General features: G+C 30.3%; 1 protein-coding gene across 5 annotated transcripts in view; it reads right to left on the bottom strand.

Annotated features, from left to right (window-relative positions):
- The window catches only part of LOC106685971 (galactokinase), a 48806-nt gene that overhangs the window by 27027 nt on the left and 5348 nt on the right, over window positions 1-16431 (bottom strand). For 2 of the 5 annotated variants that reach the window (XM_014429014.2, XM_014429019.2), the window contains exon 2: window positions 10621-10817. The exons of 1 other annotated variant lie outside the window; for it this stretch is intronic. In XM_014429014.2, the coding sequence (XP_014284500.1) occupies window positions 10621-10695 (75 nt within the window). In that variant the 5' untranslated portion in view covers window positions 10696-10817. Of the gene's footprint in view, window positions 1-7778; window positions 7881-10620; window positions 10818-16431 lie in introns of those variants that run through there. 2 more of the 5 variants (XM_014429015.2, XM_014429016.2) reach the window with 2 other exon arrangements.

Raw genomic sequence — 16431 nt, 5'->3', positions numbered from 1 at the left:
ATTGTTTATGAAGGTCAATGGTCTCAAAGATACAAATGGCTCGGCAATCACATTCCGTACATTCCAAGTACAGTCAAAACCAGTACAGTCATTAGTTTGTCGTGTACCAATATTAAAATTTATAGAGAGCTTTCTGAAAAGCATTTCAGATAGCTTATTATCTTATTTGATGATTTTTTTTTTTTTAATTTTATTCCAAAGTTATCAGTATAATAAAAGCCTTTTGTGTGTTCCTGTCATCTCTGCTGAGCGTGCTGCAGAACCCTTAACGCGTGTTCATTTCTGGGTTATCTCTATACAAAATTTCTGATTGTTGTAGACACAATATAACCCCTGTCCCAAATCCATTTCTAAGTCACATCAACAGAAAATTTATGATTAAAGCATTTATAATTTTAGCAGTAACTTAAACAATTATAGAGACAAAAATAATAAAATTAAACAAAGCGTAAGAGAAAAGAGTGCCCTTCTAAAAATTTGGAAATTTGTTTAAAATAATATACTGTCTATATTGTATTTTAAACAATATTTGAGTTTTTTCAATATTGTTTTTTGTTGTTTTTAAACTTTGCTTTTAACTACTGTTTTGTATATGAAACAATATAAATAGAAGTTCCTTAATCGAACTGACATGTTTGCCTGTTATAGCAAATACAAAATACCTACAAATACTTAGAAAAAACACAAAATAACAAACTTCGGTTTTCACACATTTGTTTGTCTCAAGGAGAGGCAAACATAATTGGCGTCAGATTTTATTTGGTTTATTACTTTTGATTTATTAACTTTTTTAATATGAATAGAAACAAAATGCTACAAGATAATTATAACTACAAATTCAACTTTTGTTCTAACAGTTTATTTAGAAATTTATCAATTTAATTACCCAGACATCTAATGTCTTTATAAATTTATATTTATGGTATTTTCATTCGGGAGGTTGGAAATATTCTTCAACTAATTAAAATATGGAGTACAAATGAGTGAATGCATCAGAAGCGCTTGCACAAACGCCCTTCAATCAATGCCCAAAAACGCTCACTCGACGGATCTGCCACGAATTCCGTCCAGCTTGTACCAGTCAATCCAATTAATCCATCCACAGGCTTGCGCTTTTGATATTTTACAATAGTTTGGCAATCGTATAATACAGGTGCAGTTAATCATTACCGGTTACCTATGCACCTGTTAGAGTCCTTCTCCCCGTGCCCCTCACATGATTTATTATCCATCTTATCGATTTACAGCACTACCTAAATATAACTGTTGGCAAATTAAGGGAATACGATAAAAACACCTAAGGGTTATAAGATAGATCAGGGCTGTTCAGGTTATAAGATAGATCTAGTTGAAACTGTGTAGGGCGAAACGTCTCCAAATAAATAGATAACTATATTTTGTTATATATATATATCCTTTTTCAAATAATATTTTTACAATTTGTGGAAAAAGTTTAAAAATATTTTATTTTTTTCAAAATACGAAGATGGTCGGGGGCTACAGTCAAAGAGAACAAAATATAGTTATCTATTTATTTGGAGACGTTTTGCCCCACACAGTTTCAACTAGATCTATCTTATATATATTGTATATGTAATATATATATAATGTTATGTTTTATCAGATATCACTGAAAATATTTTTTTTTTTAAATAGGTAGTAGTAACCAACAAAAATCTGACGCCCACCATGTTTGCCTCTCTGGAACAAACAAACGTGTGAAAACTGAAGTCTGTTATTTTGTGTTTTTTTAAAGTATTTTGAGGTATTTTGTATTAACTATAACAGATTAAAATTAAAAAACAAATATTGTTTAAAATACAATTTAGGCAGTATATTCTTTTAAACAAATTTCAAAATTTTTAGAAGGGCACTCCTCTTTTCTCTTACGCTCCCACTCAAAACGATATTAATTTGTTTAATTTTATTATTTTTGTCTCTATTATTGTTTAAGCTATTGCTATAATTATTAATGCTTTAATCATAAATTTTCTGTTGATGTGACTTCTCACTCTGGTTAGTATAGCACCAACTTATTCTAACTAGAGTAACAAGATCGAGTTTTCATTCCATGGTGCGGCCACGAAATGTCAATCCACCCAAAACGTAATCAAATCGCCGGCGCTACAAGCTCGAGGTTGCCAAGGTGCCGTAACAAATTCTACCACCACGGCCAATAGGAACTTTAGTTTTTTTAGAGTACTGGTTACCATGAGAAATATAACATTGAATTTCTAAAGTGTTTTTCAATAGTAATCTCCATTAACTTACGTCATTCTGTAATAAACATCAGATAAAGATTTACGAAAACTAAATTCACGATAACATATACTCGATTTGGAAATCTACACGTTGTTCATTAATGCATATTATCAGGATAATTAATGTATCAGAGATAACACAATCGTTTACGATACGCAAAAGATATAAAACTGGTTTTTAAAATTGTTAGTGAATAAACGAATAAATCGTATGTGAGTCAAATTAATTAATTACTCTAATATTAATAAAAGGACACAACAAACCACAAAAACCACTCGCATGTTTGAGTAGTTATGCAATAACATCCCGTTATTTAGGAGAAATAGATGTATACGATAGGGATATTTCCGTATTCGGGTTTATTTTTTAAATTAAATTATTTTTTATTATGACGTTTTTAGTTTTTCACGTAAAGGCATTCTATATTTTAATAGACGTCGATTTCGACTAATACAGCACTTACTAGACAAACGGTCTAAACTTCCAACACATTACAAAAGACTGATCTACATAACTGTAATAAGGCCAATCTGGACATATGGAGTTGAGCTTTAGGGCTCCACTAAACCTTCGAATTCCTCTCGTATTCAACCCTTACAATCCAAAATCCTCAATGCTCCTTACTTTGTTACAAATAAAATCATACATAAAGACCTTATTACGAAGGCATAAAGACCTTAATGTTCCCTATATAACCGATCTAGCCCGAACCAGATATCACTCCTTCCATTATAAACTCTCTAACCACTCAAACCCCCTAGTTTCTAATCTTGCATCCTCTTCCATTCCTAACAATCCTCCGAGGCACCTGAAAAGAAGATGGCCACGAGACCAGCTAATGTAAAATGTCATTAGAGTGCTACTAATGGGTAGTTTCTTTACACACCTCTAACACTCCAATTTAACTTAGATCAGATTTACTAAATGTATTATAATGTACAGTTGTAAATAGCAATAAATAAATATTTAAAAAAATAAAAAAATATTTTAATAGATTGACTTTGGCTAGAATATGGATGAACGTTGATCGGGCATCGATACTTTAGTTAAAGTAAAGAGTATTGGCAATTCGGTGATACCACAGGCAGCTTCGAATCCCCCAGGTAGCCATATGTCTCCGATAACACCTATCAGTTCAAAAGTGTAAACAGTGTGTAGTTAGTTTAGGTTTTTACAATATTATTGGTGATCTATTTAACTATTGTTCTGTTTAAAATTGCATCATTATTACGATGGTATGTTGGAACAAATAATTGTCACCTCTTGTGTTATTTTAATATTTATACTATTAATTGTGTACTTATAACTTATCATCATGTACATACTGATGTCAAATAATAAAACTATGTTTCTTTTTATTTAATTTGTTTATATTTTATCTAAATAATGTTCTGTCCCAATAAAGTATAATTCTAATTTTGTATACAATAACTTTTTCTTGAGCTAGGGTACACAGTGTAAGAGTTATAGGTGAAAAAAAAAACCTAATTAGTTACTTTATTCAATTAATTAACTATTTAATAAGAATTTTAGAACCGCCAAAAATGCGCTTTTATAAGTTAGAAATTAATTTCTAAATTTTTTTGCATGTGTATATTTTATGGGCTCGACTTTACGTATCGTTCTCCTGTTCTATAGTGTCGCCGAAATAAGTCAAGTCGAAATCAGTGTCCGACATCTCCATCCTCCCTAGTACAAGAACCAAAGAGAAGAAGTCAGTTATCCACACTCCAATTTTTGATTAATGAAAAGTAGGTATAATAAGTCAAAATAGATGAGTCTGCCAAGTATAGTTAGAGGGAATAAAAAATGACAGCTGTTTCAAAACGTTAAAAAAAATAATTTTACATTCGGAGCTCTATATCTTTAAAACTACCAACACTTGAAAATCTAATAAAACATTTATTGCAGAGTAAATTTGCAAATATATGAGCTCCAACAGAGCTGTTTACGTTTAATAGTTCACGAGATACAATTTTTTTTTGTAACATTTCACAAAAAAATGTACTGAAAAATCAGTAGTTAGTGAAATCCATATATCCGGTACCATGAAACAGATGTCTATTAGCACTCATATTAAAACTTGTCTAATGTGCTATAAGTAGTATATAACGTTTATATTCGTAGAAGTAGTAGTGTTCATGTAACTTGCTAAAATAATTGGATTTCAAGTTGTTTGGAAAAAGATTCATATTAAAAATTCATATTCCTACGAAGATAAGCGTTAAACACTACTTCATTGTACATTCAACTAGCTTTAATTTGAGTGCTGGCAGACATAAATACATCTAATTGATCCTGAAATATAGTTTTTCATATATCAAAATTCTTTCCGAACAACTATAGATCAATATTTTGTGAATTTATTTTGTAAAATATCATCAAAACCTACTACTCCTACGAAGATACATCTCAAAAATTAATTTATAGCACATTTAACTAGCTTTAATTTGAGTTCTAATATACATCTGTATGTCTGATGGTTCCTGAGACATAAATTTCCCACAATACATTCGCTAACTGCTGATTTTTCAGTATATGTTTTTATAAAATGTTGTTTTTTTTAAAAAAGTGTATCTTGGGAACTGTAGAACGTAAACAGTTCTGTTAAGGCTCATGTTTTATAAAATTTATTCTGCTTTAAATGATGTTCTATTCGGTTTTCTAGTGCTGAGGGTAGTTTCAAAAATACGGAGCTCCGAATGGAAAATTAATTTTTTTTAACATTTTCAATGCCACCATTTTATATTCCCTTAACTGTACTGAGTAGACTCCTTAACTAGCAATCATACGTACTTAACATTAAAGTTTGACTAATCAAAAATGGGAGCGGAATAACTGACTTTTTTTTCCACCGAGGTCTTGTACAATTGTTAACTAATGAGACGCACACGGAACCTAAACCTAGATTCAGATTGATAAATCTTTTAAAACTCCTGAAAAATATCATAAAGGATACACAATACAAGATTTTACCATAGCAAAATTCAACAGCAATGCTTTAAATAAACTGTAACTCAAGTTTAGAGAAATTCTTTCACTTTGCTATTATACCACCTATCAGGCGATTATTTCAATTGCACGATAAGATTACAGACAGACCTCTTTAGGTGTATTCTACTTTGTAAAAAAAAAAATCGAGGAAATGACCTGTATCCAACCTGATTGAAAAAAATATTGGAGACACACCCCTTTTCCAATACTATACCATATAAAATACATCTGCATATAATTTTAAAAATTAGTTTATACTACACTTAACACGGAACATTTCTTGCTAATATCTCTTAATGATTTTCTAATAAATTTAATTAAGAAACGAATCAGGTCTTTTTTTTCTCTACCAATACCCCTAAACGGTGGTTCCAATTGGAAACTATAGGATAACAAATTCTGATTTAAATCACACAACATTAAATTCTGCGTTTTTTTTATTTTGTCCATTGTATATAAGAGTATAAATGTGCCTAAAATGGTGATTATTTTATTTATTTACTTTTTCATGAACATAGGTTGATTATGTTTATTTACTTTATCCTTCTGTTTGTATATATTTAGAGAGAGATTTTCTTTATTTTTTTTCATTAACTTATATATTTTTTTATTTTAGTATGAATATTGCTATATATGTACTGCCCACCAATGTTGTGGCAGTTTGTAATATTTATCAATTAGTAAAAAAAAATTTTTCCCGAATTTCGTCCAACATATATCAATACATGGGGCTGTTGATTTTGAAAGTGGCCTAAATTCATTAGTAAATTATTTCCAGTTGCCCGTGTTTACATGTTCAACTTCAAGTTATCTATCGATAAAGTATTAGATTTCGAGTAAATACGATAATTCTGGACACATAAGATTTCAGAGTTGGTTCGATAATTCAGCCGTTTATTTTGAAAATGGCCAAAGTCCATTTATATTTAAATTAAGAAATGTTTAAAATTGCTAAAAATTGTCCAAACTGTTGAAAATAATGTGAAAATCATAGATAACAAATTTTTAATATCAAAACATTCCTTTTTACTAAATGATAGAGATTTTTGCGTAAGAGAAAAGACTTTCAAAAAAATAATTTACTGTTTGTCCGGATTATTACAACATTATCAAAAAGTGTCAGAAAGGTATTAACTTTGTTGTGCATGAAATGGGACAAGAAGATTTTGTATCAATAGTTATAGCTGTTCTTTTATAGCACATGTTTATAGCTGACCGAAGATTGATATGAGAAGATTTTTGGGAGTAAGTAAAACTTATGTATTTGTGCCAACGTTTCGACCTAAATTTCGGAGCTTCATCGGGGCTGATTAAAAAAAAAGAGGTAACGCCCCTAATTCAATAGGAAAAAATAAAAGAAAAAATAGAAAAGAAGTTAAAAGAAAAAAGTATTTTTGTAATTTTTTTTCTCTAAATTTTATCTCGTTTAGTTTTTCAGCTTGAATTTGAGTATTAATATATAATTTTACGTCAAGTGGTTCTTGAGATGTAGTTATTTCAAAATAAATTCACCAACTAATAGTCTTTCAATACATTTTTATGAAATGTTGCTATTTAAAAATATATATCACGAGAACTAATGAACGCAAAAAGCTCTATTAGGTCTAATATTTTAGCAAATTTACTCTACTTTACATAATGTTTTCGTAGGTTTTTTAGTGTTCTTGGTAGTTTTAAAGATATCGAGATCCGAATGAAAAATTAATATTTTAAACAGGCGTCATTTATTATTATTTTATGAAAAATTATTTACAGATGTATGTTCTATGAGCTGGATTTTATACTTCGGGACCCTGTACTGAATGCTAATCAATTAATTAATGTTAAATGATTTATGTTGCTCGCATGGAATTCATACGGAATAAATTGCAAAATAGAGTCAATGCTATTTCAGATTTTAACTTTAGTTTTTCTTTTCAAACTCAGATTTTAGTTTAGTTTTTCTTATTCAAATATTAATAATTTGTCTGGTAGAATTTGAAGACTACGAAAAAAATATCGATAGCTACAATACGAGCGAAGACCACATAAAATTTATTGTTTAAATAAGTAAATTTTATCCAATTTTAGTCTGAAAACAATTTATTTCTTAATAAGTCTGACGTTTTGGCAAATTCGGCCATCCTCAATGCCAATCTTAAATATAAATTTATACTTTACATCCGATATATCTAAAAACTTTTTGCAGGTTATCCTACCCAGGTCATTTATTTCAGTCAAATTACCCTTTGATGTGACTTTGCCATTATTTTTTAAAACTTTTAATTACAGATTAACTTAGCACTACTATTGAGTATGATAAGAAAGTGATAGTAGTCTTAAGTAGTAGTCTTCACATTAAATTAAACTTTTAATCACATTCAACCTTCTCTATTATAATTCACACAACAATATTTGTATTATGCATACAAATATAGTTTTCTTGCAATCATACTTAATACAACGGAGGCTTCTGGGTTCAGGTATGTTTTAACTCAAATATATATATAATATATTGGGAAGGAATGTGTTAAAAAGCTTACCATACCGCTACATCCATATATAGGGACTGGTGATAGCGGTATCATAATGGCAGAGGATTGACAATAACTTTTTCAAAAACTCGAACAGAATTGGATATGTTCCAACATCTAAATAAGATAACAAACTGAGGCTTCAAGGATTAGATTGTTTGTTTAAGGTCCTTATGTACCCCAACTATGGAAGGATGAACGACTTATAAACATGTTCTTGACCATGGCGATGGTCGAAGTTTGTTCCATAGGTTTGTAGTGAATTAAATGTTTTCCATGTCGAGCATTATTTAAATATTATGTAAAAAAAAATATAAGTCGTATATTGAAGTAAATTATAGTGCTGAGTCAGTTTTAAAAGAAAGTTGATGTCACTATTTTTGTGATTCACGAAAAATATAAAGACTAGTAAAGGCGAAATTAAAACCTTTATCTTAAAAACTTTTATTTTTCTATTGCTATAAAAAACAACGAATACAATTTTCTTTCCAGCCAAGAATAAAACAGTCTAACAAAATACTACAAAAATTGTTTTAGGAAAAGTGAAGCCACATCACAATTCACCCAAGTTGAGCCGAAAATTTTATTTGAGTGCTGTTAGTGAATATTGGCCTATAACATCCAAAAATGAAATATATAAAATCCCATGCCAGGCCGTAGTTTTTCTACGAGACTGCCAGGTCAATTTTTTTTCATTAATATAAGACAATCCACAAAGAACCAAACACCTGTTTGCCTTTACATATTTACTGTCCTCTCGGGAACATTCCTAATGTCATCATATCCATACTAAAACATATAACCTGATTTCATATTAAGAAATATACAAAAATAAAATAAAATTAAGTGAGATAAGAAAAAAATTCCTATACCAATACCACAGTAGAAAAAACTCACAAGCAAACCAAAAGTAAACGTTATCTATATACATAAATTAAGCTTAGAAATAAATTAAAAGATTCTTGGTACAATAAGATGGACAACATAAAATAAAATTACAAGCCAGAAATAAACTAAAACAAAACATAAAAAAATTAATAAATACCTACATTTCAACTGGAGGCGATATGAGAACACTCCAGTCTCTATATTGTCATTGCCTGAAGTTTTAACTGTTCAGTATGTACTGTTTTTAGGTTCTCGGATACTCTCTATAGTAATTATATTATTTTTCCTAATGATTGAGGCCCTGAATGGGCCCTCATATCGCTGTACCTCCTTATTCCTGTTACCAACTTTCTATATACGATTGTGCCAATTTTGATCGCTTGCATCCTGTCTGTGACTCTTAAATTTTCTCGCGCCACCCTCCTGGTTTTTTCCTTTTTCATCTTCCCCGTGCTTTCTCCCATAATTTTCTTCGAGCAATGTGGTTATAGAGTATTTCTACTCCGTCAGCCGTCGTGCCTTTATAGTCCTGCCGGTGTTCGTGAAGCCCAAAGAGAACCTCAAATAGCGAAAACCCCAACTGGTGTGTGGAATGATTATATGCCGCAATCGCCTTAGGCATAGCCACGACCAGTTCTAGTTCCTGGTCAACCTGATACAGTCGAAGATGATCACTCTACGTGCCATGAAGCCGCTCTATGCCTCCTCTACTCTTCGGGTGCCCTGGTGTGTTGAGACTCCGGAACTCTGTAGAATTGAAACCACAAGCGGAGAGCTTCCAATACTGCTTCCGAAGCATCTGGACCTGGTGCCCTATTGCCGCCTTACTAAAGAGGTCAATAATGGTCACCCATTTGTACCCCTTCCATGTAAATATGTCAATTTTTAAATCTTTGAGTGGTGCATCTGCGGTAGGTGTCTTCTCCTGTCTTCCTCTAGGCGGTTCTCTGTCGTACTTAATTCATAAACAAACTTCCCAGCTTTCTAAAATCTTCCAGCTTCTGGTAGTGGCTGAATCTCTTCTCTTGGGTTCCCTGCAGCAAAAGGTTGGTTGCCGGGAGCTTGAGGTTGATTGTTTTGTTTCCAATCCTCCAGGTTCAGGACTGCTGCTCTCACGATTCCGTTACTGGCCACATTTGTTATGAAATAAAAGGAGACGACAAAATAAAAAATAAAAAAATTCTTCTTGAAAACAAAAGTTACTCCGGTATCTTAAGCTCCCAGGTTTCGGCACCACTTAAGTATCGGCGAGCGCAAAATGTTAATAAAAGAGAAAAGGATAAAAGATATGGCTCGCTTAGGTTTAAAGGTATGACAATCCGCTGTCTATCAAATGCCTGCAGTCTGTCAGTGTAAGTGTTTAACAGTTAGTGGTGCGTTACACTGTCTACATGCTGTCAGTTCTGCTAAATTGCAGTCTCTTTTTGGTTAAATATTTTTGAAATAATGAGCTTTCGTTTGCTATAATGCAACATTCTGACCCTGGAAGAGCTTTGATCTTAGCTATTTGTTTTAACAATTATGGGTCACCTGTAGTTCAACGGTAGTTTCCAAACTTCTACAAAAAAACTGTCGGCCGGACTAGTTCTGTCGGCGCCCGTTGTTAACCGGTCAAAAATTTTTAAATTCAACATCAGTGTTATATGACATCCCACCACGATACTCGGTACACTGTATTACCATCCGTCATTCAAAGTAGCAACAGATAATAGGTTATGTACATCAATAACTTTTATAAAGCTAGGCGATTAGTATTAAGTGTTTTGGAAACATTAAACCAAAACAAAAAAAAATTAATCCTGATAAGCTTTCTTTTTTTTAAAATAAAATCTATTAACATGTACAATGTATACTTTATAAATTATTATAAAATTATATGTTTTTCTTAACTATATTGATAAAATGATAGTTTATGTTATGATACATTTAGGGAGTAAAGTTGATTTTTTTTACTCTATATTACCTGATATAAAATGTAGGGAAAACTGAAAAATGCAGGAGCTAGCAGTTTAATCCATTTTTCAAAACCTTGACTCATTTTCTAATACAAATATATTTTCAGATAATTTGGGGGTTTTCGGTTTATTTATACAATCCACAAGTGTTTGCTTAAACCTGCCAATATGTCATCCTTTATCACCAATTGCTATTGATCGGTAGCTGGGAAAGTGATAAGGAAATTATACTATCTCTGTTTGTAAAAGATTAAGCTTAAGTCTTTTCCTGTAAAAGATTAATACTTGCTGGGTAAAAAAAAACCCTTATAAATTATTACACAATAGCTAATTATTTTTATATTGAAGTATTGAGGTGAAAAATATTTCCTTTAGAATATATTGTATACCAACAGATTCGCCTCTTTCCGAAGAATTTTTTTTTTAATACTTTTTTATTTATTGATAGATATTACAATCTGCCACACAGTTGTGGGCAATAGGTAATAGTGATGAATGATCTCATACATACAAAAATAAATAAAATAAAATATATATATATATAAAAAACCCTCTCTTAAAATATATACAAACAAAATGAGCATAATCAAACTATCTGTATGAAAAATAAACAAATAAAATAACATAATGATAAAATAATGTATACAATATTTACACAATCGACCTGAGGATTTTAGCGTCGTCTGAAATGTTTAAATACCATTTTTCAAAGAAATTAAAAATTAGGAAATATTTCATCTTGATTTATTTTTCTTCCAGTGACCGTTGCTCATATAATTGTTCATAATTCCTCTGCATTTTATCCAATTACTGCTGAATAACTTTATCCAAATTTAGTTGAAATTCAGTTTACTCTTTTAACCTATTTTAACATTATTTACACTTAATGCCCTTATAAGAGCAAAATATAAGTTTCAAATAAAGAATAACGTTTTATTTTATATGTCCGGTTCTAATCTGCTAAGTTAGGTTCGGTTTGCAGTTAATAGAGCCCGAAACCACTTACAAGTTTGGTGTAAATTGTTTGAGCTTATGTAGAAACTTTTTTTAATAATAATATATTTTAAATTTTGATTTATTATTTAAATAGTAGTTAAATTCCCAGCTAACGAATATAAAAATTATTGGATTCGGACAATTATTAGCGAAGATATTGACAGCATATTGAACTTTTAACCATATTTAAAAACAAAAACTGTAGAATTCAGCCTATTTTCCTTGAATTTTGTTTATTTTTTATCATAACTTACCTGAAAGCTGTCCATCAAAGATTCTATATGATAGTTAATTACGTACAAACATCCTTATTGGACCAATATTAGAAATGAGAGATGAATTAATTTTGTATTACAGTTTTATAAAAACCGGTAAATAAAGCGTATAGAGACACCAGATATTTTATTTACCGATTCAATTATATATTATTACAATATATTTTTATATTATAATATTACCATATAATTTAATTGCATATATTTTTATTTACCAATATAAACTAAATAGATATGATAAGCAATTAATTCAATTATTAATTCAGTATGTAAATAAAAATAATAATTTATGTTTAATTTTAACTAAATATATTATTTATTTGTTTTTTGTTCAAATAATCTTTATAGATCCCCAAATCTAGCAATTGGAAAGCATTGCCAGGTCTGCTAGTATATTATATTTTCTATGATATATTGATATGATTTTCTAGTATATTATGTGTGGTGTTTCCTCATCTTCTACCATACTATTCTTTGTTGTTAAATATTTCCATTTCTTTTTCGAAATTTTGTCTTCTGGTTACCAGTTATCCTAGAAAACCTGCAATTCAAATTCACAATCCATTCCCGAACTATCAGGTCACGTTTATCTGACATCTACCCTCCACTGATAAATCTTTTTTTTTACCCGATCTGCCTATCTCTGGAACTCCATTCCCTCTAACATACGTCATGTACCAACCCTTCCCTCGTTTAAAACCCTTCTATTTAACTATCTTTTACTTGACCAATCTAACCCATTATTATAATAGTACAGATATTTCGTAATTACCTTTTTATTTAGTCAGTAAGTTTTTAATTTATTTTTGTCTTCGCTGTATATAAGCTATAATTAAGTTTGTCCACACTGGCCAATATATGTTTATATAAAATTAAAATTACCTTTGTAATTGTTCTAAAGGAACCTAGTCCCAGAATAATAAACTATTTTTCATTTCATTTCATTCTTTAAACAGTGGTGTAATATATTTTTGAATTCTGTTACCATAAAACATAATTTCGAAAAAGAAAAGGATACATTAAATAAAACGGAATAGTATTATTATAAGATAGAGAAACACGCCGAAAAATGGAAGTAAAAGTAGATAATATTCTAACGATATTATATTTTCACTTCAACATATTAATATAAAAAGAACAATCAACTTCCTAGGCAATAAAATTAAAAGTTAATTATTTTATTATATCAGAAAAATATAAATATAATCTATCATATCAATCATAATAAATATAATCGGTATAAAATATCTATTATCCAGGTTTATATAAAATATCGGTGAATACGGTACATACGAAATCTATAAATGTGCTTAAGCAATTGCTAAGATTTAATGATTCTAGTCCTTAAAATATCCGTCTGCTTCTTGTATCGTCTTAGTCTAGCAGAGGGAAAGTAGTAGAGCACATGAGAAATAAATTTCACCCTAATTTTTTATCACTTTAATGAAAACTAGATATAATTAATAGTCAACATTGACGAGTCTACCACGTGTAGTTAAGGGGAATAAAAAATGGCGTCAGTTTCAATACAATGAACAATTATTTTTTCATTCGGAGATCGATATCTTTAAAACTATCTACAATATTAGAAAATCTAATAGAACATCATTTAAAGTAGAGCAAATTTACTAAAATATGAACTCTAACAGATCTGTTAACGTTCAAGAATTCCCGAGATATAGCTTTTTAAAAGCAACATTTTATAGAAAATATACTGAAAAATTATTTGTTAGTGAATTTACTGGAGGAAATCTATATTTGAGGAACCATGAGACGTACAGATGTCTATTAGTGCTCAAATTAAATCTAGTTTAATGAGCTATAAAGTAATTTATGACGTTATTTAAGACTCCTACGAAGATAAGTTTTAGTTTTATTATATTCGCTAAAATAATTGATTTCTATTTGTTCGGGAAAAAATTTCAAATGTAAAATTCGTGTTTATTAGCAAATATCATAAAAACTACAACCCCAAAGAAGATTTACGTTATGAAGTACTTTATAGTACAATAAACTATCTTCAATTTGACTCCTGGCAAACTAATAGTACCTAAGATATAGTTTTTCATAACTCTAATATTTTTTTCCTATGAACTAGAAATTAATATTCTATGAATTTATTTTGGAAAATATCATAAACCCCCTAACTATAGTTGTCAGACTCATCCATTTTTACTAGTGACTATACATAGTTTTGATTAAAGTAATAAAAGATTGGGTTGGAATAACTGACTTTTTTCTCCTCTTGGACTCTTGTACTATCTCTTGTTTTCCCCCACTTCAACTACGGCTGCATTGTCTACAGAGGACGATCTAGCCCTGCAGATGAAACTGAAGAGACTCATGAATTTCTTAGTAAGATTTATCTTTAGGTTTTCCAGGCACTCTCATACCTCCTATTGGCATACCGAGTGGCTTTATAATACATTCTGAAGGCAATGCATCTTCGGTGTTTTTCTTTTCCTCGTCTTTAAGACCAAAAACCTACCTACATCCTTAATCTTCTCACTTTAAGTTTATCCATCGATTCTTTAAATTTTAGTGTTTGATACGCGGAGGAAAAACTTATTAAATGAAGCAAAAAGAATAATTAAACTGAACACCACTGATCAAACAATACTCATTGATAAGAAGACATTTGACCGTGGATAATATATATATGTAATTACTAATACAAATAAATGTAATTACTAATCAGCCTCTATTTTGAAACAAAATGGTGGATATCAATGAAGAGATGCGATGATCATCATAACTTGGAACTTAAGTGGCAAATCACAACGAAACTGGCCACATAGATACGAAAAAAACCACGGACGAATGATAATGTACACAGTACTAGGAACGGAAGATTTTTTTTAAAACTTTCTTTTCAAATTCTGAGTATTTTGCAACCAAAAATATTTTATTTTATTTTTTTTTTCATTACAATGGTTCATTATTGAAAATGAAAGAACAACAAATGATATTCATGATGCTATTTTCATCCTAAAGGGATAAAATATGTCTACATAAAAATAATAACTAAAATCAGTTAGTATGAATATAGCTTGTCAAATATAAATTAAAAATACTTTGCCGCTTTAACCATGTCAGTCAGTTTTCGGCGATTGTTTTTTACGCTTTGGTACTTTCATTATATATTTGTTTTTCGGTCATTATTAAATTTTATTTAGATAAATATAAATTATTTATAAAGTCTTAAACTGCACAATGAAGATAGTTTTTAAAATTTCAAGTCGATAACAGCAAGTTCCAGTAAAATAGATGAAATATATATCCATTTATATATTTTTTCCTTTTGACTACATCTGGTCGTAATAATTAAAAGGATATAATGTTTTTGTCAAGGCTGATAGTGATGGATTTGAAACGGAATTTGAAAAATGATGCAACAGCCACATTTTTACGACTGTTTTTCTCACTGATTTCTTAACTTTAGGCCATCAGTGTTTTAACTAGACATCCTAAGAGGATCAGGCAAATTCGTACGGGTGACAAAAAACCTCAGGTCTCGGATATATTTATCCACATACTGCTTATTAAAAATATTCAATTATTTTCTCAGCTTAGTCAAAGTCAGTATGTAATCTGTATATATACTATGTATTATATTATATATTTGTAACTGTAATTATATATAAATAAAGAGGATTTGAAAATTAAAAAAATCTCAGGTTAGACAGAATTTATATCAAGGAGACATATCAATTTTTTTGACAGCCTTCAGTACTCCACAAACCCATTGTTCGAGACACTGACACCGACAGGACGGCCACAGATGGCAGACACAAAAATACTCAGACTCGATTGCGTACAAGTAATTTATCTGACTCAACCTGGTGAGCCCCGTCACCAATAGACTCACCAAAAATACAGCCTACCCCTTTCCAAATGACCCAATTTCCTCAGACCCCTCTTCAAATACAGAAAAAGAGGCTATCCTCAACACGTTTTTCTTATCAAATCATCCCTACGCACCCATTGAAGCTATCTCATGCGCAAAATAATAAGTTTTGCAGATTTCTTTTTACTTCTTAGTAAGTAAAGTGTAACCTGGTTAAGTAGATCCTGGGTATAAAATAATATAGGGCACTGCCTGAATCTGCGCGTACCTCACTTTGGGATCACACTGATCTATCCAATTGTGGATCAAGGAACAACACTTATAACTTTCATCGAAAGGGAAGTTTCCTTTATCAGTGAAATCTAATTCACTCATCAAGACTGCCTTATGGCAGATTTCAATGTAAAAATAGGATAAGCTGAGCGCCCGTTGATTTTTACGAGAAAATAATCCCCAGATTTTGCTTCATAGCATAAAGGAAAAAAAACTGACATGATTTTTATGAACTATAAATCCTGTGACAATATAATTAAGAATAACATCGTGGATGTCTTCACAAATTAAAGTCAACCGACATTAAAAACACTCAAAAAAAAAAAAAATTAATAAAAAAAAGGCATTTTGTTGCTCTTCTCTTAGCTGCAGAAAGTCTTCTAGGCATTGGGTAAATAAAGTTTTTGTTGTACCACTATTGTGTTCGA

The sequence above is a fragment of the Halyomorpha halys genome, unplaced genomic scaffold (assembly GCF_000696795.3).
Source record: "Halyomorpha halys isolate HHAL.00 unplaced genomic scaffold, Hhal_1.1 Scaffold761.1, whole genome shotgun sequence".
Taxonomy (NCBI): domain Eukaryota; kingdom Metazoa; phylum Arthropoda; class Insecta; order Hemiptera; family Pentatomidae; genus Halyomorpha; species Halyomorpha halys.
This window is presented reverse-complemented; position numbering and strand designations above follow the sequence as displayed.